General features: G+C 39.1%; 3 protein-coding genes across 3 annotated transcripts; all 3 read left to right on the plus strand.

The window, feature by feature from the left end:
- Positions 1 to 342: 342 nt before the first annotated feature.
- On the plus strand, positions 343 to 8,670 carry gfod2 (glucose-fructose oxidoreductase domain containing 2). The gene is made up of 3 exons (XM_044030792.1): positions 343 to 493; positions 2,062 to 2,426; positions 4,619 to 8,670. The coding sequence occupies exons 2-3, from the start codon at positions 2,174 to 2,176 to the stop codon at positions 5,518 to 5,520; spliced, it is 1,155 nt and encodes a 384-aa protein (XP_043886727.1). The 5' UTR covers positions 343 to 493; positions 2,062 to 2,173; the 3' UTR covers positions 5,521 to 8,670.
- An 824-nt stretch (positions 8,671 to 9,494) lies between these two features.
- On the plus strand, positions 9,495 to 16,685 carry si:zfos-1056e6.1 (uncharacterized protein LOC107988029 homolog). Its single transcript, XM_044029735.1, has 9 exons — positions 9,495 to 9,606; positions 10,527 to 10,594; positions 10,886 to 10,933; positions 12,046 to 12,110; positions 12,229 to 12,266; positions 13,469 to 13,548; positions 14,827 to 14,889; positions 14,985 to 15,035; positions 15,367 to 16,685. The coding sequence occupies exons 1-9, from the start codon at positions 9,534 to 9,536 to the stop codon at positions 15,418 to 15,420; spliced, it is 540 nt and encodes a 179-aa protein (XP_043885670.1). The 5' UTR covers positions 9,495 to 9,533; the 3' UTR covers positions 15,421 to 16,685.
- Positions 16,686 to 17,091: 406 nt separating this feature from the next.
- ddias (DNA damage-induced apoptosis suppressor) lies at positions 17,092 to 21,137 on the plus strand. The gene is made up of 5 exons (XM_044029463.1): positions 17,092 to 17,464; positions 17,668 to 17,829; positions 18,392 to 18,500; positions 18,625 to 18,929; positions 19,044 to 21,137. The coding sequence occupies exons 1-5, from the start codon at positions 17,343 to 17,345 to the stop codon at positions 20,611 to 20,613; spliced, it is 2,268 nt and encodes a 755-aa protein (XP_043885398.1). The 5' UTR covers positions 17,092 to 17,342; the 3' UTR covers positions 20,614 to 21,137.
- Positions 21,138 to 22,959: the final 1,822 nt, after the last annotated feature.

Raw genomic sequence — 22,959 nt, forward strand, 5'->3', positions numbered from 1 at the left:
AGTTATTGTTTTGCTGCTGTTTATAGTCTTTATGAACAGAAATGAGGCAACGTTATTTGTTTACTGTGTCATTCATCTGTAAACAAACTGTGACAAGCAAGGCCTGACTTGTGTGAATATAGCAGCAGAACAGGGGCTGGGCAAGAAGCAATTATCCCATCAAACCGCTGAAAGTTTACCTCTGAAACTTTTCGTGGGCGCGTTTTGTGTTTTCAAAGTTTAAAAAAAGCCTTATACGATCTATACGGACATTGTAGTAATTAACTACCACCAGAAGATGGCAGTAATGCGACTGCATAGACGCAGGCGGCCATTAAACCCCAAAGAAGAAGTCCATGTTTCGTCCGTTGGTGACTAATCTCTAGCCTCTTGTTGTATCTCTGGTTCTCTTCACTCCCAGTGTCGTTGCTGCTGAAGTTACCATTAGCAACTGGGCAGCGCCCAACTCGACTCCCACTTCTGACTGACCGCCGGTGTCCGGTCAACACTGCAGGTAAATAACGTTAAGAATAGTTTTTGTTAAGACCAGATGACATTCAATATTAACTTTTAACTGAAATTAAATTTATAAAGTATCTGTGTTCGTTTCAAGTTTTTGATTAGCTTTGTGGCTCGCTAGTCGGCTGGCTAGCTGAACGTGTTAGCTAACGTTATCAATAACCTCAGTGTGTAGCAGCAGCAGCTGAATGGTGCGAGGTTATGAGGGAACCCTGGCTATCTGCACTTTATATACGATATACGCTCAGTGATTATCACTTTTATAAGACTTGACGTGTTGTAAGGATAATTAATGGTTATAATTACTTAAACGTATGCACAACTATTACTAACTAGTACTAACGGAGACAGGTTGGTGCGATCTGACCAAATAAGAGCAGCTCTTTTCAGTGGTGTGTGTGCACCTGCAGTACCTGTGTAACCACGCCATAGTCAAACAAACGTCCGTTTACCTTTTGTATACTCAGTGTTTCTTAGCTATTCTTGTTAGGACACTGCATTGACTTCCATTCATTTGGCACCCTAACCTCTCTTACATTAACCATAACCATTTAATGCCCAGCCATAACCTAACCACAATTCACATCTCACTTCTAATCTTTAACCATTAGAGAAAACACCAAGAGAGTGCAAGGCCACTCTGTTAACCACAGTGTCAGTACACTCCCTGTTCTTACAATATTCAAAAACAAAAATCCTGCATCCAGATAACCATTGAAATCTAATAATTTCATCCTTGGGCCTTAACATAACAACCCCCCTAAAATGGAACTCTCGCCATGTTAAGATATGCTGCATACAGACCGACAAAACAGACGGACAGAAAGTCCAAAAGAAGCAACAAAAATGAGTACACACACTTAAACAAACACACTGACAGACAGACATAAATAACATGTGGTGTCGAGATACAGATTTTGTTTACTTTCACAGGGTGTGTGATATCTGAGGAAAGGCATGTTAGCTATGAAGCAGGACAGAATGTAAGTGGCTGTCACTGATGTTGGATAAAAAAATAAATCTGGTCAGTTTCCACCTTTTCCTGTTTGATACAGTTAATAAAGCTGGGAAGTAAATTAAATAGATGATATATATCCTTTGTCATGAGGCAAAATACTGTCTATGGTATTTGTTGGCTTGTTATGTAGCTTTAATTACCTCTGCTGTGGTAATTATGTTGTTGGATGCCTTCTAGCTGTGAGTTTAATTTAATTTTTTTTTTTTTTAGGTTTGATTTTTCTGAATTTTCTGGGTTTGTAGCATATGGCCTAAGGAATATTTTAGTTGTGGTATGGACTCGGGACCTTTTAAAAATAATTGTTAGCCTTGCAAGACAGGGAAGTGTATTGACACCGCGGAAAACTGAGGGACCTTGTTGGAGGTTTGCACTCTCTTGGTACTTTCTCTAGTTACAGTATTGTCCTTCCCTGATCCCACGTTTCTGAAAAGAGAGTAATGTCATTTTGTGAATGTATTTCCTTGAGCCACTGTAATTGTAACCCACAATATTGTTTTGCAGTTGTCACACTGCTGTAATTGTCTGTTAATTATTTGTTTTAACAGGTAAACTTCCCCCGGATTTCCAGACAATAGGGAAGGACTTGACAGACAAGTGGATCACAGACTCTTAGACAGGCCATGGTTCACACATGAGGTCACAGTGAGTGGCACTGCCATGTTGCCAGGAGTTGGTGTCTTTGGCACAGGGAGCACAGCCCGGGTGCTGGTCCCATTGTTGAAAGCTGAAGGCTTTGAGGTTCATGCATTATGGGGGCGAAGTGAAGAGGAAGCATTCTGCTTGGCTAAGGAACTTGGAATCCCATTCCACACTAGCCGATCTGACGATGTTTTGCTGCATCAAGATGTCGACCTCGTTTGCATCTATATTCCTCCCTCAATGACAAGACAGATTGCCGTCAAAGCACTTGGTGAGAACTCATGGTCAAATAATACAATTAGATTAAAATGCAGCTTGTCTTTGTGTTTCCCATCAAAGGAATTCAGTCTAAAGCAGTGACAGGTACACAGGCTGGAGCATGAAAGAGAAGTATGAATATGAAATATGATACATCTTTAGTGTCATTACACTCAGGTTCAGTGAAACTGTAGGCATTAAAGATAAATATATACACATGTAGAAAATATAGAATGATATTCGCTTTTAAATAAAAATAGTTGTATAAACAGCTATAGCAGCAGTTAAAATCAATAGAGGAAGCATTGCATGACATGCCACTTTCACCCACAGTTACAGTTGACAAAGGTCTGGGTGTTTGCATGGATGTTGATAACCGTTGACGATAGTGTGAGCATGTGGCAAACAGTGCTGCAGATAGTGCTGCACACAAACATATAGTGCAGCAACAGACCAAAATGCTAAGTTAGAGATGTCAACGTTCTTATGAGAAGATGAATTCTGTTTTTTCGATTAATTGCTTAACTGTGCCAGGTAAAAAAAGAGAAGCAACTACGGCTGACTGCCACGGGTTAGATAAGTAATGGGGAAACACTGGACTTCCACCTTTATACTTTATACGTCTGCGTTAAGCCAGCGTACTTGCACAAGCCATAAAACAAAGCACTGATAAAAAAAACTTAGTATATTGCTAATTATTTCCTTTTCTTTTGCAAAACATACATGTGGGTTTTATGTGAATGACAATTTCCTGACTATGTCTACTTTCCCTGTATGAGCATCTCAATCACACAAGTTCCCAACACAAGTTTACCCAATTGGGTATGTACAGTGTGTCAGCTAGGGAAAATATTTGAATTATTACCCTACAAAAAATATACAGTACTGTGCAAAAGATTTATTTTAGTTTAAAAAAAAGATTTTTAAGCAATGCTATGATGTATGATGGACTATTTCTCAGTCACTATTGGAACACATCCAGAAAATATGGAAAACATGTTTGCAGGTATAAAATAAACAAGTTCTTCATAATAGAAACTGGTTCAACAGGTTAAAGTGTAAAGTTTTGCCCTTGAGCAATAACAGGAAGTTGGCTTTCTTAAACCTGAAGTGGAACCCAAAATAATGTTACTGATAAAATCTGTGTTGATCTTACTATTCCATGTAAAAGAGATATCTGTCTGGTTTATTCAAGACATGCTTGAGCATTACATGCACATATACGAGCTACACTCATTGACATCTATATATAAGACCAACTATTAATCACATCTTTCCAATCCAATCCAAATGCCAAAGATAAAAGGATTTAAAAGCAACAAAGCTGATAGTGCCCTAAGACTTTGAACAGTACTGTATGTACTGCTGCATCAGATTTCTCGGGGTCAGTGTGATTAATGATGATCTTAGCCGTGACCACAAAGTATGTGGTCATCAGAGGGAAGAAAACCTCAAAAAATCTTTAAGAAAATGATGACGTTACCCATATTACATTTCTGTTGACTACACACTGAAGCAAACGTAATCACTGGTGTATAAGAGGGGAGCAGATCCTACTGTATCTGATGGAATTCCTGAGTGTTGACTCCAGCTTCCTGTTTAAGTTGCAACTTCCCGAGTGTGCCCCAAAAAAAAGACTTAATATCCACAACTCTTATTACCAATGTATACTGGAGGCTTCTGATCTACAGAGATAAAAACTACCACACCCTCTGCTACCACGGGTGGTTACAGTAGAATATTGAATTCAATTCAAAATTGAAAAAAGGCTGTCATTTCAAATTACAATTAATATGATTTAAAGACTCAAATGAGCACAGCTTGTGATCTCCCGTGATCCATATTAGCATGTGGGGAATCTGAACAGAAAATGCACTTAAACATGTGATAAATATGTAAGAATGTGTGATAATGTCGAGAATATATGCTGTATGGACAGATTAGGATGTAAAATAGATGTGTTCCCCTTCCTTTATTCTCCACCACCACCTCGCTCTATCCACTGTATGAACATTACCTATGCTGTTTTTGCAGTGTATGTAAAACATAGTAAGTGACCTTAATATTCACCCCCTTTACCCACAAAACATATATGACTTGAATGACATGAAATGTCATGATTTAATGTATCGGTGCAGTTCCTGATCGTCTCCACCTCGCACATCATTGATAAAAATAACCCCACCTCTACGTCTCTCTCTGCAGGTATTGGTAAGAATGTTGTGTGTGAGAAAGCTGCAACTGCAGTGGATTTATTCAAGATGGTGACTGCAGCCAGATACTATCCCCAGCTGCTCAGCATTATGGGTAACACCCTGCGCTTTCTGCCAGCGTTTGTTGCAATGCGCCAGCTGCTGGTGGAGGGATATGTCGGTGAAGTGCAGGTGTGCGACGTTCGTGTCTATGGCCCAAGCCTCCTGGACCAGTCGTACGGCTGGACCTGTGAGGAGCTGATGGGAGGCGGCGGTCTGCACACCGTTGGCTCCGCCATCATTGACCTTTTAAGTTACTTGACTGGTTCCCGAGCCAATCGTGTGCACGGCTTATTGCGCACCTTTGTCCAGCAAAACAACTTGATCCGAGGCATCCGTCGTGTGACCAGTGATGATTTTTGTTTCTTCCAAATGCTGATGGGTGGAACTGCATCCAGTTCTGGCGGCATGTGTTGCACTGTGACCCTGAACTTCAACATGCCAGGGTCGTTTGTGCACGAGGTTATGGTAGTCGGATCCACTGGGAGGTTGGTTGCCAGGGGGACAGAACTGTACGGTCAACGCAACGGAGGTAAAGGTGAGGAGCTGCTGCTAGGAGACGATGGATGGGTGGGACCAGAGGCGAAAGAGATGCCCCTGCCTCACCTGCGGGGTCTGAGCTCCATGGTGAAGGCACTGAAAGAGTCTTTTCAGGCTCACGAAGAGCGCAGGTTATGGGCACGTGGACCAGTTGCCATGGCACCAACATTTGAAGACGGCTTGTATGTGCAGACGGTGGTCGAAGCCGTGAAAAGGTCCAGCTGCAGTGGAGAGTGGGAGTGTGTCGAGATCATGAGTCAAGAGCCAGATCCCAACCATAATCTGTGTGAAGCACTGCAGAGGAATAAGAACTAAATATATTTATACAACCAGTGCAACTACTACATGTCTGACAAAACAGGATCCTGTAATCCTGCTGCTTTAGCAGTTAACGCTATGACTACTTTTTCACTAATGGTGCACAGATTGTGAAATTATGGGCTGACACCGATGTCTAACTGATACAGATTGTTAGTTTTATTTTTGTCTTTCTTTTGTGGCAGGGACACAAAGATATCTTCATTATGAAAAATAAATAATAGCTTTTGGCACATTACCATTAAATAAACATATATTTAATTATGCAAATTTGTGGAAATAACCTTTAATACTGCTTTCAATCACAAACGATAACTGTCAGAACGTTTTCTTCAGTATACACAGCCCAGATAAACATTGATGTCCATGTTGGCAGATGTTATCTTGCCGATTGGTTGATGACCTTGATATCAACAAGGTGAACATTCGGTTTCAATTTGACCAGAATGTTTGTCTCACACTTGTCACCCACACCACTGTTATTCTAATCCTCATCTGAAACCATCACATAGCCTTTTTTAGTTTCAGCCTGCCACAGTGTACACACAATTCATGCAAACACAAAGGTCACATCTTTTCTTCTTCTTTTTGAGACCTCCGCTTTAAGTCACAGTCATGACTATAGATGCTAATTATGGCCAAGTCATATGTGCAAAAAGGTCATCACGATAATTAAATTATAATCCGTCAGCTGACAGTTATCATTGACCAGTGTCAGACAGTCAAACATTGAGTTGTCCCCTCAGTGACACGTTTCTCATCTGATGTAAAACATCATTCAAATTCATTCAAATTGATGCAAAAACACGTCAGTTTACTTTATATTGAACCTTTGTTATATTGCCATTGAAGAAAATTCTGTTGTGATGCTTTCTCTTAGGGAATTATTTCACAGTTCTAGATAATGTGTTGTGTTGTTTTTGTGGAGTTTTCAAAAAACAAGTGAGTGTTAGTCGATCTTTTTTTTTGTAGTTGTATGGGTACTTGAATGTAGAAAGCTGAATAAGTACCTCATCTGTGCAGAGAGGATGAAAGTGTTTGCAAGATTTCCCAAAACTATTGCTAAAGCATGAACACAATGACGGCCTGTTTGTCCAGTGGCAATAAGTAAATAATCACTAACGTAATGTTTGGATGCAGCACTGTTTGTAAAAGCTGTTTACTTGGACACAGAGTGAGGTTAAGTTCTCAGTGTTTTTACAGTCCATCAGATAACATTAGAACCTCTACTGTACTATTACATTTATATATACATATATGTATATTTATACATATGTATATATTTATGACCGTGTTTGCGTCGACGTGTTCCCTAAAGCACCTTGTTCTGAATGGAAGTGTTTACTACAGACGTGAATGTGAATATCAAAGTGCGAGGATGATCTGACTAACAAATCACTATGACTGCAGTGTACTCAGAATTCAAATGACTGTCCAATGGAGAGAGAGAGAGAGAGAGAGAGAGCAGCAACCACTCTAACTTCAGAATTGTGAAATTGTGTCGTGTCGTTGTAAAAAAAATATCTTCACATAGATGAGATGGCAGGGATTGAGTAAAAATAAGCTATATTGTATAAAGAAAAATTACCCCCCCAAGAAATGTGTAGTTCAGGTTATTTGAATTAGGAATTGATATAAAATAGTGCCAATGCATAGTCAATGTGTTAAATAGCGTAGACGGCATTCAGTGTGCTGCCTGTTTGAAAGGAAAATGTTGAAAGTATTCCAAATATAACAAACGTTTTATCAATATTTTCAGTAGGGCCTTCTCCATAATGTTTTCTCTGCTGTTCCCATTCACTTGGAAACAATGGGTAAATTGTGTTCCGGTCCTCCCATCTTCCTCTCCAGACTATGACTGGCTATGCATGAGTACCTTATACACTTCCACTTTAAAAAAACAACAAAAAACCCTGAACTATTGTTCTTCCTTTCTTGTCAAACATTTGAGTAGCACCAAAACATTATAAGCTAGTAAGAAAACAACAACCACGTCAGAGTCCCGCAAAATTTTAACTGATTTAGAAAGCAGCTTCAATAAGGACAGTGCAGCGTTCATGTTTTATTACAAGTATTGTGTTTTTGATGTTGACTCTACAGAGGTTTCTCAGATGGGGGATTACAGGATCATTGCAGAATCAATTGTTTATTTAATCTAACCATTAAAACTGACTGAAGAGGGAACCTACCAGCTTTTAACTGAAATTTGTTGAGTTTACACATTGTACAGATTATTGACAGAGTATAATTTTCCTTAGGTAGATGAATAGATTCAGTTCTGTCCTTAGAAAGTGAACTTCTATTGTTAAGCTGTCAGATGTTGTAGACATGAAGACGGAGTTAAAAATGTGTGTAAAAGTTTGTTTACATGTGTGGAGTGATTCTGTTTTTACAAGATTTTTATTTTTATGCAGTCTATGCATTTAAAGTTTTGTTTTACGTTATGGTCACCCCCCCCTTACAGCGGCCCTGAAATCTTTCGTAGAGTAGAACCACTGGATTTGACGAGTGAGTAGAAATGTGTGTCTCTCACACACGGAGAGACGGGAAGTGTGTTGTTTGTGGGTTTTGTAGCTGTTGACTACATCTCTCAGTTCTGCTGAACATCCTGTGATATTGACAACAGAGGCAGCACTGGTATTAGTTTGGTTTGTTCTTCTTACAGTGGACTCGCAGACACATGCGTGTTAAACACTTACCTCACGCTTTCCCAACAGTGCTTTACTAAATCCCTGAGTTTACATTGAGTGTTTTTAATTAACTTGTCTGCAGTTTCTTCCATTATGCACCACTGTTAAAATACATTCCAGCTGAGTTTTTTTTTTTGCACTGATAACTGCTATAATGCCACCTATTTAATACATGCAATGTAATGTTTGTACCAGCCAGCTCACTGCACAGATGACTTTCACATTTTGTCTGTATAAGGAAGATGTTTTTTTTAATTTATTTATGTTTAGGTGTGGAGGAATCGTTCAGTGAATATCTGTTAAAAAGGTGTAATATTTATCTTTTTCTGTTTAGAGTTTTAATTAATAGTATGGCTTTTTGAGCACAATGTGTTGCATTTAATTTGGGGTAATGTGTTGTTCATCTGCTAACAGATATTTCCTACATATTCCTAAATAAATACAGTTGTCTTCTTCACAGTGTCTTTGGTCACAACTTTGTTTATTCTGTTCAAAAAAGTCCTTGTGCATTAAAACCATAGAAAACATGATGTTTTTATACGTAGTGTTAGTTACAATTGCAGTGTTAGTCAACATTTTGAACGTCATAAAACCTATTTTCATGGAGCCAGCAGGGAAGCCAGATTTTATGATTTCAGTCTGTGGCAAAATGTTTGCCGGACAACATATTCAGCTCAAACTGATTACTATAAACTTTTCATAGATATTAATAATTTTAATTCTGAATTTGATCAGATAATATATAAAATATTGTTAACATAAAATCCAACATCATAGTCTTATGTCTAGGTTAAATCTCCTGAAAACTCAGAAATGTTATAGTCTCAGATATACATGTCTAAATTTCATTCTCTACTTGTATATTTGAACTTTATTTTAACATAATCTAATCTGATATACATGATTAAAATCATAATACTCAATGCAATCTTGTTGATTATTAATATCCAATCAAATCTAATTCTGTAAAGCACTTTAAAACAACCACGGTGGAACAAAGTGCTGGACAGAATAATAAATAAAATACTCAATATGTAAAAAGGCACAGAAGCTCACAAGAGGCTACAAGATACATCTAAAACAACTGCAACAATTTAAAAAGGCATGAAAATATGGATTAAACTAAATGCCAAACAATAAAACCAAACAATATGGCCTTATACCAGTGTCTTATTCGGATCATTGTCTTAATCTGGTTGACAGTATAGGCTACAATATAGCCTTGGTCACCTTGGTGTAAAAGCTTTACTTTGAAATTCCCTTGACCGGATGTAACGGGCACTTTCATCTCTGACGCTGCTTCGGTTGTACGGAGATTAAATGTCTCACAGCGGGTTTGACAAATCCCGGGTGCTAAAAGTCTGGATCGCGCTAAAGAGGCTCGACAAAAACGGTTTGTATTTTTGTAGTTCATAGTTTCTCGTTTTCCCCCCTTTTTTTTTCTCCGATGGAGTGGGTCTGTGCGTCCATTTCCATGGCAACCAGTCTCCTAACGCTGTCATGATTGAAAACCGAGATTATATGCTCTTTTTTTTCTCTCAGAATATGGAATAAATCCAAACATAATACTCGTTGCTCATATCTGTATTTTTGTTTTCCTCAGTGGAAAATGTCGCTCATGACCATAAATGGTCAAAGAGGAAACAGGTGCATCTGACTCGGTTGTTGTTATCTTATAAAATATTCTGGGACTCTGTTTCTAGACCAGGGCTGTCTGTCAAACTCATTCTCGTTCAAGTGAGCCAGAACAGTAGAATAATAGGTTCATAACCTATGAACACCAAGGACTCCACATAGTTTGCCTTTGTTTCACATTTAATTAAGTACATTTTACAAAACCTATTATGAGCAACCTGAAATTTCAAAAATATTATGCCAAAGTTTACCATTTACACATGTGCTTCACAACTTACAGATCACAGTGGATCTACAGAGGCACAAAACATTTAGTCACAGGTATCTGGAACTGAAAAATCAAGTATTTCACGGTATGATTAGAATCTAATCATATCTAATCTAATTCAATCTAATCATAATGTGAAATACTTTATTTTTCAGTTCCATCAGAAATTTTCACAAATTCAGATGGACCTCATGATAAAACCTTACATTTGTTTATAAGCCATTATTTATGGACAGATTGTTATTATTATTATAATAATTTTAAAAAAAACCCTGTTTTTTCTATTATAATATTGATTTTGTCCAGCTGGCTTGAGATCAAGACCTTAGAACAAAGGACGATTATATAACTCAAAGTTGTGTATATTCATATATTTTAAATTATTGTGCTTATCATTGTGTGCTGTGTAGATGACAGAGTGGTGGCTCTTCGGGAAGTGTCTATTCCTCCAGCGGCTGATATCACCCTGATCAGAGAGGTGTGCTGCACCTTTACTTGTTTGTTTTTTACCAGTACCGAGCTTTATTAGACTAAACGCTACTGACTTTTAACAATTATAGCTGTAATTTAAATTACAACCACGATTTAGTAAAGTGCTCGCCACAAACGCGTGATTTGTTGAGATTTGGTTGAATTTGTTGTCATGCCTACTAATTATTTGTTCATATTTTAGATGCGTTCAAAACTTATATCTTATATCATAAAATATATATTAAAAAAATGCATGTTGTGTTATTTTCACATGTTTTTGCATTGTTTTCCTTTCTAGATCATCACGTCCACCTTTGGTCTGAAATCTTCTGACTTAATATTCAAGGTACAACGACAACAGCTCTTGTACATATAGAATAGATTCTTTACTGTCATTGTGCTGGGGAACAGTACAACAACACTTTGTTGGCAGAGAGCAGCTTAAAATCACTAAGAATCATTCAAATTTCATTGTCTCTGTCTGCCAGAGGGGACAGTGGAGAATAAGGTAAGATAATCCTTCATTCGTCCCACATGGGGACATTTGCAGTGTTATAGCAGCCAACAATCACAAAGAGGTAGAAAGTACTAGTAATAAGGTAAGGAAATAAAGATTATTAAATATGTGCAACAATATGAAAACAAGATAAACGTCAATAGCTCAGCTATAAACAGTATATACATATATATAAGACAGCGCAGCGTTCATGTTCAAGACAGTGTTTTAATTTGCAGTATTATTGAATATATTGAGAGTCAACAAATACAAATACTTTTACTGTTACTGTACTTATTAAGCTCTGCTGGACAAATGTGGCACTACCTGCTCCAAAAAACAAATGCAGTACAGCAGGAGGGACTCTGGGCTTGCTCCACCAGCAAAGGGACCAGACTTGCACTTAGGGAGCTGTGCATCCCGGGAGTCGATTTTAAAGACAACCCCCTTTTCCCTCTGCCCAGACATGAGATTGTGCAGTCTGTTAAGTACAAAATCCACGTATCTGTATGTTATTGTATATCTAGCAACTTACCGTCCACTACATTTCCTCTAACCATCTTTCGTTACTGGTTGCTGCCAAATAAAGTCTGTATTTATATAGCACTTATCTAGTCTTGGTGAGCTGCTTTACACTATAGTTTTGCCATTCACCCATTCAACATGGGGTTAAGTGTCTTGCTCAAGGACACATCATTTGTAATACCTATTTTAATACTTACTTATTTTAAAACTTAAGTACATTTTATATCAGAAAAATACTTTTGATACTTAAGTACAATGAATGCCATATACTTTAAGACTTTTACTGAAGTAATATTATAAAAAGTACAAGACTGCCTGCACGTCTCTGTAGGCAGGGTGAATGGATAAAGAAATCTAATAATCCACTATATAGTGAATGTTGTAAAATTATATAAATAAAAGGTCATTAGAAAACACAGTAACTAATCTGTGTGCAGATAAGGAACCAGCGCAGCTGTCTGATCCCACTGAACAGCTTCATACCTGCTAACAGCAAACACATGTGAGGACTGGACTGCACACACACACACACACACACACACACAGGCTTCTACACAGCTTTTCTTTGCATTCTCCTCGTCTACTTGATGCTAATTGGTGACGTGTATTGTTTCTAACAGGCCGTACGTGCTTGAGGTGTCCAAGATCTTTCAGCATGGTAAGAGTTGGTTTAACATCTCATCTCCTTGAGGACAGTGTTCACGAAGTAGCATGATATACTGGCAAATATACTACTAATACCTCAAAAATACCACTCTCAAAGCATTAATGTGACAGGCAGAAGCAGCAATGAGGCGACCACATGGTCTTCTAAGCTGTATTAATTAACACATTACAGTTTGTTAGTTTTTGACGTACTAAAGACGTACTAAATGTTTTACTAAAAATTTTATTAAAATAAGGGAAATATGTAATAGCGATGCAAAATGGCACAGCTGCGCCCCCCAAAGGTGAAACCCAGTAGGACAAAACCAAAACTAAGTTGCACCAAATTCCACGAAACTTGGTAAAAAGACATAACAAAATATTTACAAAAAAGTAAATTGGGACCATAGCTTCAACTCAACAGGAAGTCATTTTTAATTTGACGTCCAGCTTGCCGATTTGCACGTTTCCTAAATGAATGAAATTTGCGCTAGAAAATGTATCAAAAGGTCTCTCACATTCATTTGTCCATTTTGGGGAATTTTGACCATTGGCCACGAAACAGGAAGTGCACCGTAACTTTGCCGTACATCAACCGGAACATGTCTACCAACATGACTTTGACCCAAAAAGTCAGCCATTTTAAGTTTAGCCACCAATTAGCCACAACACAGGAAGTCACCTGAAAACATCAGCACCGTGTTACAAGGATGAAATTCATCCTCGCTTTGCTCCTACAGAAATGAGACGGTATTACTGTACATTACTTTTACCTGTTACACAATTGTTAACAGATACTATTACCAAATTGTAAAGTTTTGCTGTGTTGTTACTCACGGGAAGAAGCAGCAGAGACGTCAGGCACCTCAGGACAAAGGGAATCATGTATAAATATCATGTTAGATACATGAATCCTGCTTCTAAAACAGTACAAACCAAAGAGAAAGCGTGAGTGGAGATGAACAGAGGGGACAATGAGGAACAGGAGATGGCAAGTGAAGGAGGAGCCAAAAGTGAACCCAGTGGAGCACAGGTGATGGCAATTAGACAAACGAGATTCAAAGCAAACTGAAATGAGATGAGCACAGATTAAAAAAATAAAACAGGAAGTAAGGTGAACAAAAATATACAGGGAGAAAATCAATCCACTAACCTACTTATTTTTTGTCAGTGTCATCACTAACACGACTAATGACTTGTTTTTTTTTATCTCAGTGTTTCCAAGGCCTAAAATCATTCCCACGACTGTGATCAACAAGACCATGAAGACCAGACTACAGCATATAGACACGAGGGTAGGACACATAGCAAAAACAACTATTTTGTACATTTTAATGGTGCTTTTTATTGTTGCTGATGTTTTTATTCTGCTTCTGTTTGTTCTTCGGAAAACTTTGACTCTGTCAAACAGTACTATCAGACCTGACTGAGGGGATGTTTCACTGGCAGAGCCGGGACGGGCTCCATGATTGGGGTTTTTAGGCAGTAGAGTAGAATTCACTTCTGAAACTTTTTCTCCCTTGTGTTTTCAGTCATACTGCAAGTTTGCAACCGTCTTGCTCTACCAGCGAAATGTTGGCGTTGCCTCCGTCCGTCCGTCTGTCTGTCTTCACATAAACACAATCTCACACAGGAAACACAGATAGACTCTCCGACTTAATCAGCATTGTTTGAACTTGTTTGAAAATGTTTGAATGTAACATACATTTCTTTATATGTGATGTAAAGGTTGTGCACTACCCAATTTACAAAGTCAGTCAGTCAGTCATCATCTAACCGCTTTATCCTCCACCAGAGGGTCGCGGGGGGTGCTGTGCCAATCTCAGCTACATCGGGCGATAGGCGGGGTACACCCTGGACAGTTCGCCAGTCCATCGCAGGGCCAAACACAGATAGAGACAAACAACCATTCACTCTCACACTCACTCCTACGGTCAATTTAGAGTGTCCAATTTACCTATTCCCCACATTGCATGTTTTTGGACTGTGGGAGGAAGCCGGAGTACCCGGAGAGAACCCACGCACACACGGGGAGAACATGCAAACTCCATGCAGAAAGGCCCTTGTTCCAACCGGGGCTCGAACCCGGGTCCTCTCGCTGCAAGGCGAGAGTGCTAACCACTACACCACCGTGTGGCCCCCCAATTTACAAAGTCAGAGGTTTAAATAAAAGCAGCAGAAAAACATGTTTCTTTCATTAAAAACTCAGTGTCCAGTAGTAGTCCAGATTTTCAGCTGTACTATAAAGAAGACATATATTAATTATTATTAGTGAAAAAGGTTGATTGGTGTTTCTCAGACCTCAAAATGACAATATCCTCAAATGTCTGTTTTATCCACACAACTAAAGATATTCAGTTTACTGTCACAGCAGCAAATTAAACAGAAAATATTCGCAATTAAGAGGCTGAAATCACAGAACTTATTTTATTTAAATAAAGACACTCAATCAACTTAATTGATTCATTTAGTAGTTAACTACTAATCAATCAATGTATCGCAATGGATTTCTGCTTTGACTGTTTGCTGTTTTCAGTCTGTCTGGACCTTAAAGCTGCAGTGCTGTATTCCAGATTCAAAGACTGGACGATCTTCTGCCTCAAATCGATCTCAGGCGCAATGAAAAACTTGCCCAGGTATTCCAACTTTGTCTTTGAGTGGGCACTCTTGAATTGTATAGTTAAAGGATTAAACAGATATTTGATTTGATTTAATCTCTGTCCCGTCTCAGGAGATTGAATGTCTCAACCAGAAGCTGGGGTTTCTTCAAAAGAGAATGCAGGTGAGATGATTGGATTAAAGAGTTGACAGGCAGCTTTTATTCCCCTTGTGTTTCCTGGTGTGTTATTGTTTGGTCACAGTCATTAAGACACTGCAGTGAAACACTTGTACAGATGCAGGTACATCTCCTCAGAGCCTGAATATTAGTGAAAGTAAGACTTTCTATTTCTGTCAGCGGTGAGTGAAAGTAACACTCAGCATTTACACACAGGCTGTGTAAATGCTGACATAATTGTATTTCAATGCATCTATTGTCTCTCTCTTTCACTTGAGTATTTATTCTCTCAGTGTCTGTGCTGTGTTCAGTTTCATGTTTGTCCGCTGTGTTGCAGGTGGCAGATTCTCACAGCTGGAAGGGGACGCTGACCAGAGCCCCTCTGTGGTAAACCAGGGCTCACATTAACAGCTGTTTTGTCCTCAGGGCTGTAGGTTCACTCACCACTGCAGGTTTCATTATGTCACTGTGTGAAGAGGGTGTGTGTCTGATGTAGCTCGTGTTGTACGACCTGACTAATATTGTGATAAAGTGCCACATTTGAGGTTTTAGAGACGATATTAGCGGCAGAGACCACATTATGCTCCACTGGCTCCCTATCCAAATACCATATCTAGAACAAACTCCTCCTCATCCCTACAAAGCCCTCAATGATCTTTCCCCCTCTTATCTCACTGACCTTCTCCACCGCCATTCCCCCACTCCGATCTGCTGACCCACATCACTAGAACCAAGCTCTGAGTCTTTGTCTGGCGCTGCTGCTAACCTCTGGAATTCCCTTCCACAACACATCAGGAACTCTGACTGGCATTCCCATAGCTTTTACTGTACACTCATTATTTAATTACGCTTCTCTTTCCTTTTGTTATTTTGTTAAGTGTCTCTCTGTGACCTGAAAAGTGGAATAGAGAATTTCATTAATATTATTATTATTGTTTGATTGTACACACCTACTTAGAGAAGGAATATTATTTATTTCTGCAGTACATTTTCCATTTTCACCAAGTCCTTTACTTAATATAATTTATTCTACAGTCAGTTACTGTACTGTACTGTACATATTATAAATGTTATATGTCACATGGAAATTAAGAAGAACCAAATATATTTGTCATGTATAAATTAATTGGAAATTGGAAGAATGTTATAAAGGTAAAAAATTATAGCTTTTTTTGGTTTTTCAACACAACAATAAATATGTCATATTCTTTAAATATCAAAAGCTCTCACATCCAATCACAAGTGAGATAATTCAAGCAATAAACTTATTCCCAAACTTTCTTATTGTCTTACAGAATATTTTCAGGAGATTCATTTTAATTTATGTCCTGTTTAAACAGAAAACCTTAATATTGTTCTGCCTGAAAGTGTATGTGTGTGAAAAATGACTATTGCTTGATAAATAATCAGATGTAGTCTGTGATGTTACCTCATGTTGAAATTAATTAAATAAAGGAGAGAGATCAAGTCCCCCTACATTCTTTTCAACGTGTTCACACTGCATACACAGATTCTGAGTTTGTATTGTAATTAACAAGAAACAGTGACAACATTTTCTGACAGAATACAACAATATATTACTGCAACATAACAGCAAAACAGCCATTCACCAAGCACTTTAATATTTTGAATATGCTTGGCTGAACATGTTTAACATGAAACATGTTAAAACAGCAGGAAATGTAAAATATATAAAATTAAAAATTAAAATAATGAACACTGTATTTAAGATAAGATATTCCATTGTTGTTCATCCCACATGGGTAAATCCCGCATGGGTAAATTTGCAGTGTTAAAGCAGTGTTATCCGTTAATAATAGCAATCATATGTATATATATATATATATATATATATATACATATATACATATACATATATATATACACGAAACGTGGATTATATTGAGGAAAAGTGCATTGCGATAATTAGTGTTTTTTTGTTTGTTTGTTTTTTTAGTCCAGGCACAAGAAAACTACTACTCAGTCTTCTGGTTCACCACAAGGTGGCAGTGACCCGCCTGCGAGAGGACTTGCCAACCGCGTGAAAATCAAAACACAAGAAGAAGCAGTTGGTAAACAAACCAGCAGACGTACAGTCGGAGTCGGACCATGTTTATATATTTTACGATGCCAAATAGATTTTAGTTTAAATTCTAACACACTATATAGACTTTTGCCTTCAAAATGGTCCATAAAAAGCGTCTGATTGAGCAGACAATCATGTGTTTGGACTTTGTGAGAAGTTTCCTGAAGTTAGCTTAGCATGCTAGTTGCAGCAGCCAAGGTTAGTTCAGACTCCCCTTCTCCGTCTACATGTCGGCCAGACGAGCTCTGGTGAGCTGTGCTGTGTTGTGTGTTAAAGATACCTGTGTGTTTTATCCGTGCTGTAAGAGCTGCTTCTCCAGGATCGATGTGGATCAGCGGGACACGACGAGGTAAACAAAAATCTCCAGCTGCTGAGAAGCAAACAGTGGCTTCACCCAGCAGTAGCCACTCGTTGTACTACTTAACATAACTAACTAAAGCTCAACTTATGCAAACTTGTCCAAATCAACAACCCGTTTGTTCCAGGAGTCGTGATCATTCAAACACAGCTCCCTCTCACTCCTCCCATGACACATTGTCCTCTTGTCTGCAGATGTCGATGCTCCAGGTGTGGTTACAGTTGTCACAAGGAACTGGTCGATTACAGGTACCGTCTCTCACTGAGGGTGACCCGGGACAGGTGCATATTTGGAGTCACAGTATTCGGAACCTGCTTAAACCCATTATTTGGTGTTCATGCAGGTGGATTACAGAGGTGAGCAAAGTCAATGAAGCCCCCCATTTGTACATTGTGTTTATATTTTTCAACTTTTGTTTGAATTGCTGGGAATTTAAAGATATCTTACACTGTCTGTTCTGCTGCATTTGAAGTACTACATCTTTTTCTGTGTGGTAATAATAATAATGATGCATGTTATTTATACTTTACATTTGAAAAAAACAAATCTCAATGCTACATGTTAAGAACAATAAAAACACACCAATTCTGTGGTGCTCTCAGGTGGTCAGACAGGACATTCCACAACAGTGGAGCTGCTGCCTGAAAGCCTCTGTCACCCATTGTGTGGAGCTTAGTCCTGTGTTGAAAATATAGGCCACTTATTGAACATTGTACATACATATTCACAGTCAGTCACTGTCTGAAATGCACATCTCTGTCGTGGTGCATTTGCTATAAAATACAGTGGGACTGTTGTTGGTCAGAGGGAACACAATAGTTAATTTTATTTAACAAGTATTAGTTTAGTTTAAATAGATCAACTTACGATTTGAGTTCCCATTAACAGCTTTTATTTATGTTGTATGTAACTTTGCAGGTTGGTGGAAAACAAAGACGGACCAGTCGCACCATCAGTCAAAGCTAAACTGCTGATTAATGCTGTCGAGGACTGTTTCATAGGCAAACATTTCATCTTTGGTTTAAAGGTACTATTGCTGCTGAGTATTGGATATATTATGGTTTATGCAAGTTTTCAATTTCCCCAAAATTATTAAATTTAATTTGTTTGTATGTATCGTTAACTTAACCATTCCTTGTCTTTTATTATAGGTGAGTGGAACAGACAGTGGGCTATGCTTTGGAGAGTCTGGCCTCAGTGATGAAAGAGTCCAGTTTATCGCCAGTCAGATGATTCTCCCCAAAGCTGCTGGCCTGGGAGGCTGCACAGTGCTCACTTTTTATCAGCTCCTTCTTCAGAAAGCTGCAGAATATGAACCAGGCTCCAGTAATGATCCTGGTAAAACCTTCAGACCCCCAGAGACCCCCCTGCGTCTGATTCCTTATCGTTCTCCAGCCAGAAGCTTTAATAATGCCACATTTTCTGCCTCAGGTTTTCTTTCACTGTCACCACAAGGGTAATGGAATTTGATGATTGTTGCTTTTTTCCCCTGATAATTCTCAGTATTTTCAAATTTTCCCTTGTTACATCATATTTCTCATCTGCTTTTATTAATTTTATGTTGGCCTAGATCCCAAGACTGCACCCTCACTCCAACCCCTCCATGGCAACAATCACTTGGCCTGGTCACTTCATCAGCAGAGCAGGACGAAGGAAGCATCAGCCAGGATAATGGAGACGAAAACAGCCGGCAGACAGATGACAACAAAACAACACATGGTGTACCGATCAGCTACTGGGAGAAAGAGACAGTGACAGAGGAGAGAAATCTGTCACCTCCTCGTTCTTTAGAGCACAGTCCTCATAGTCCATCATTTGCTAATCACCCATACACATCTATTGAGGAAGCTGTTGAAAATGGCCCCCTTGCAAGTACTTGGTTCAGTCCCTCCCAGCCCAGCCACAAACTGGATTCATCACTCTGCTCAAAGGCAATGGGTTTTTCTACCACACAATCCCCCAAAATGTCTCAGTCCAGCTCTGTGGTGTGGGAGGATCTGCCTTTCTCTGAGAGTTTTGGGGAGTTTTTATGTGAGGAATACAAACATTGTGACATGGAGCCACATCCAAATGTGCAAACTCAGAGTGTAATGGTGAAAAATGACCCAGAAACAAGATCACAAGACAAGAACTTGTCAATTCAATCACATTCTGTTCATCAGAGCAGCACCCAAGTAACAGAGAGCCACTCAAGCTTGGGAGACATAGATGGTCTGTCTAAGCAGATGTGCAAGAAGTATGTTGTATGTATAAATGAGAGTAAAGATTTTAATCAGGAAGACAAAGAGGCCAGTTCTCTGTCTTTTGAAACCAAAGAAGAGCAGCTTGAAGGAGATACCTATGATTGTTCAGTAGACCTGTTCAGTAGTTCACTCCCAATCGATGAGGACACTATGACGATCAATACTCATGCTGAAACACCTGACAAACTGAAAAGTAGAAAATCCTTCAGTAGTTTAATTCCACCTGGTATACAACACATTGACTTTATTCCTCCGGCTCAGTCCACCCCAGTTTTAAAAGTAAATGGTACGTCAGGTTTGGAGAAATTGAAGAGTAAGAATTCCGGCCGAATCAGCTCACCTCTTTCTAAACTCAGTGCTAACCACCTGTCCCACTTTGGAAGAGAGTCTACAAAAGAAAACTTGGTGTGGAACAAAACACCCTTCAGATGTACCCCAAAAGGAAGGATCCGGAAACCAATCAAACAAACTCCACGATCCCAGATCATGGGGGTCCAGGCGGGAGCTCTGAACCTGCAGTCGCCAGTGAGGATGAACCACAAGTGTGACTCGAGTGTCTGTGATGTGATTGCGTGTGGTTGTGAGAACAGCCAAGTAATGGTTCCTCCTACTCCTGTCAGTAAAACACAGCTGAATGTAAAGCTCAGTAGAAGAAGCCCTAATAGTGATCTCAGCAGCAGCAGTAGCAGGTTGGGTTCTACTTGTCAAGTTAACTGTAAAAGAAATCTGTTGGAATTTCATCTGTCATCTATCACAGCGTCAGGGAAACAACTGGCACAAACAGAAAACTGTGGCACGAAATCAGCTCGTGAGAGTAGACTGGACGGATCCGACCTCTGTGACGATGAGAACCAGGCATGCGATTGGTCCAGAGATCTGTTCTCTGACTCGGTCTGAGAGGTTCTGTTGCAGATTGGTTTAACCAATGTTGTTTTTTTTATGCATTTCATACTCGCAACTTAATTTATGCAAGATCTACTTTTGTGTTTGAACAGCACTAATACGGTCCCTGCTGCTACTGTTAGGATAGGGGAAATGCTTATTTCTGATATGTGACCGTATCGCTTAACTTAAACACATTTTATTGGTATTGAAACCTCGTATTAAACAGGTTCTAGTTTTTAATTATTTAAGCTGGTGTATGCAACATAACTATTGCCACTGATCAATTTCTCTATAATATTCTTTCAGGATAATGATAATCAGTTGATCTGAGAGAGAGAACTAGACTTTTGCACCTATTGTTGGTTACTGTAACTGATCAGAACTGTGAATATTCCAAGAAACACACAAACACATGTAATTCACTTAAACAGAATTGTATTTACAATGTTTTAAAGATTATATACAGTCAAAGGAGATTTGATTCTTTGTTTACAGAATAACCAATATCATTAAACCAACCCAAAGTAACCATCTAACATGACTGACTGGCTCGTACTTTAGTTTTAATTTTGTTTTTTGGGGTGTTTGTGGGCTCTCTGGGAAGCATTTTCCCCACACATCCATGTGCTCCATATTATTTGGGTCCAGAACTTCTTTCCCTCATTTCCACGATCCTGAAGCCTTACACACCTTTGATGTCCACAGATCCTGCAGCAAACTATGGAATATAAATCCATTATAGCTGATTCCAAATAGTCCTCTCTTGTCTATCTCTCCATTTCTGCGAAGTGAATCAGAGTGCTTGAAATTTAAGGTTGAAACTGTTGATATTGGTAGGAAAATCTCCTGAGACGTACAGAGGTCAGGCATCCTATGACAGTCATCAGGGCATCTGTTGCTGGAGTCAGTTTTATTTGTTGTTTCCAGATGTGGTGGCATTTACAAGAGCCACATGATATATTACAGCGTTGTGTCGTGATGGCACCTGTCTTTGACCGTATTTACCAATCCCATCATCATACCAATGTAACTCCCCCTCTTATAACTGGCTCATCACGTCCTCAAACAGCTTAGCTGTGATAGCTCTCATGGTTTCCTTCATTGCAATGACTTTCACTGCTACACATGGCGGCGTCTGTGCGTCTCAAATATGTTATGCTGGAAAAAAAACATGGTTTTATGCAAGACCTCTGTTTCTGTTTAAACTCCTTATCTCTTTATACTGATTAAGTGTGTATGTTGTGTTCTAAATCAATTTTAACTTTGCTTTTTGTCCTCTTAAGTCTTCTGTAAAACCTGCTGTTAAGTAAGTCTTGACAGATCTGGTATTATGTTGATTGTTAGACATCACATGTTCCTCTGTGCCATGATGACTGGTGCTTGCGAGCATGGATTGATCGGAATTTGATGTAATGTGAACAGCATGAGTACATTCTGTCACTGCACACGGTGGAACAGACATCTCAAATTCAGCCCGTGTAAAACTGGACACGTAAATCAAGGTCTGGCTGCCTGAAAACTGGAGCTGCAACTGTATTAGAGTCTACATGTGGCTAAGTGCTCATCGACACTGGCAGTATAGCTCAGATGGAGCACCAGGGCCAGTACCTAAGATACTGGAAGACGTTATAAGCTTTGTTTCTACCCATTTGGGCCTTGGGAAACGCCACTGTAGTGTCTAAAGTGCGGGTGAAAATCACAAAGCCGTTCTTTCCTTGCTGGTCATTGAAAACCATGCCATGCATACGGAGCTCATGATCAGTGACTCATAGTTCATCTGTGATGAAGGACACAGAAGTCTGTCAATGAGATTCAAGTTGTCTCCAGCTCCAGTCCAAGCTGCAAATGTACTAAAAATTGTAAAAAAAAAAAAATTTGCTGCTGTTACGGCTTTAAACACAACAACAAGGAGCACAAGGTGGAATTTATTCCACAAACAAAAAACACTAAAAACACTCTCAAGGAGGATCAAAACTTACATTTTACTTGGTCACATGGTCCTTGGACAAGAGGACTGTGAAACAAGGACTATTTATACATGAGGTAGAGGAACACAGGTGAAACCAATGAGGGGCGGGGTTGGCAATCTCAAAGGAGGGAAAACTCACAGAAAGGGAGGAAGTCAGGATCTGAAAACAGAGGGAAAAGATGAGTACAAAATAAAACAGGAAGTGTATGACAAGACTGGCCATGAGTGAATTTAACTGAACATAAAGAGACACAAAGGACCAATATGAACCTAAAGGCAGCTTTGAGTGGTCATCAAGACTAGAAAAGCGCTATATAAATAATGGCCATTCACATTGCATGGCCTCTATAGCACTCTGCAGGTGACCCAACTCATGCAGGATGGATAGG

Source organism: Solea senegalensis, linkage group LG7 (assembly GCF_019176455.1).
Source record: "Solea senegalensis isolate Sse05_10M linkage group LG7, IFAPA_SoseM_1, whole genome shotgun sequence".
NCBI classification, from domain to species: Eukaryota; Metazoa; Chordata; class Actinopteri; order Pleuronectiformes; family Soleidae; genus Solea; species Solea senegalensis.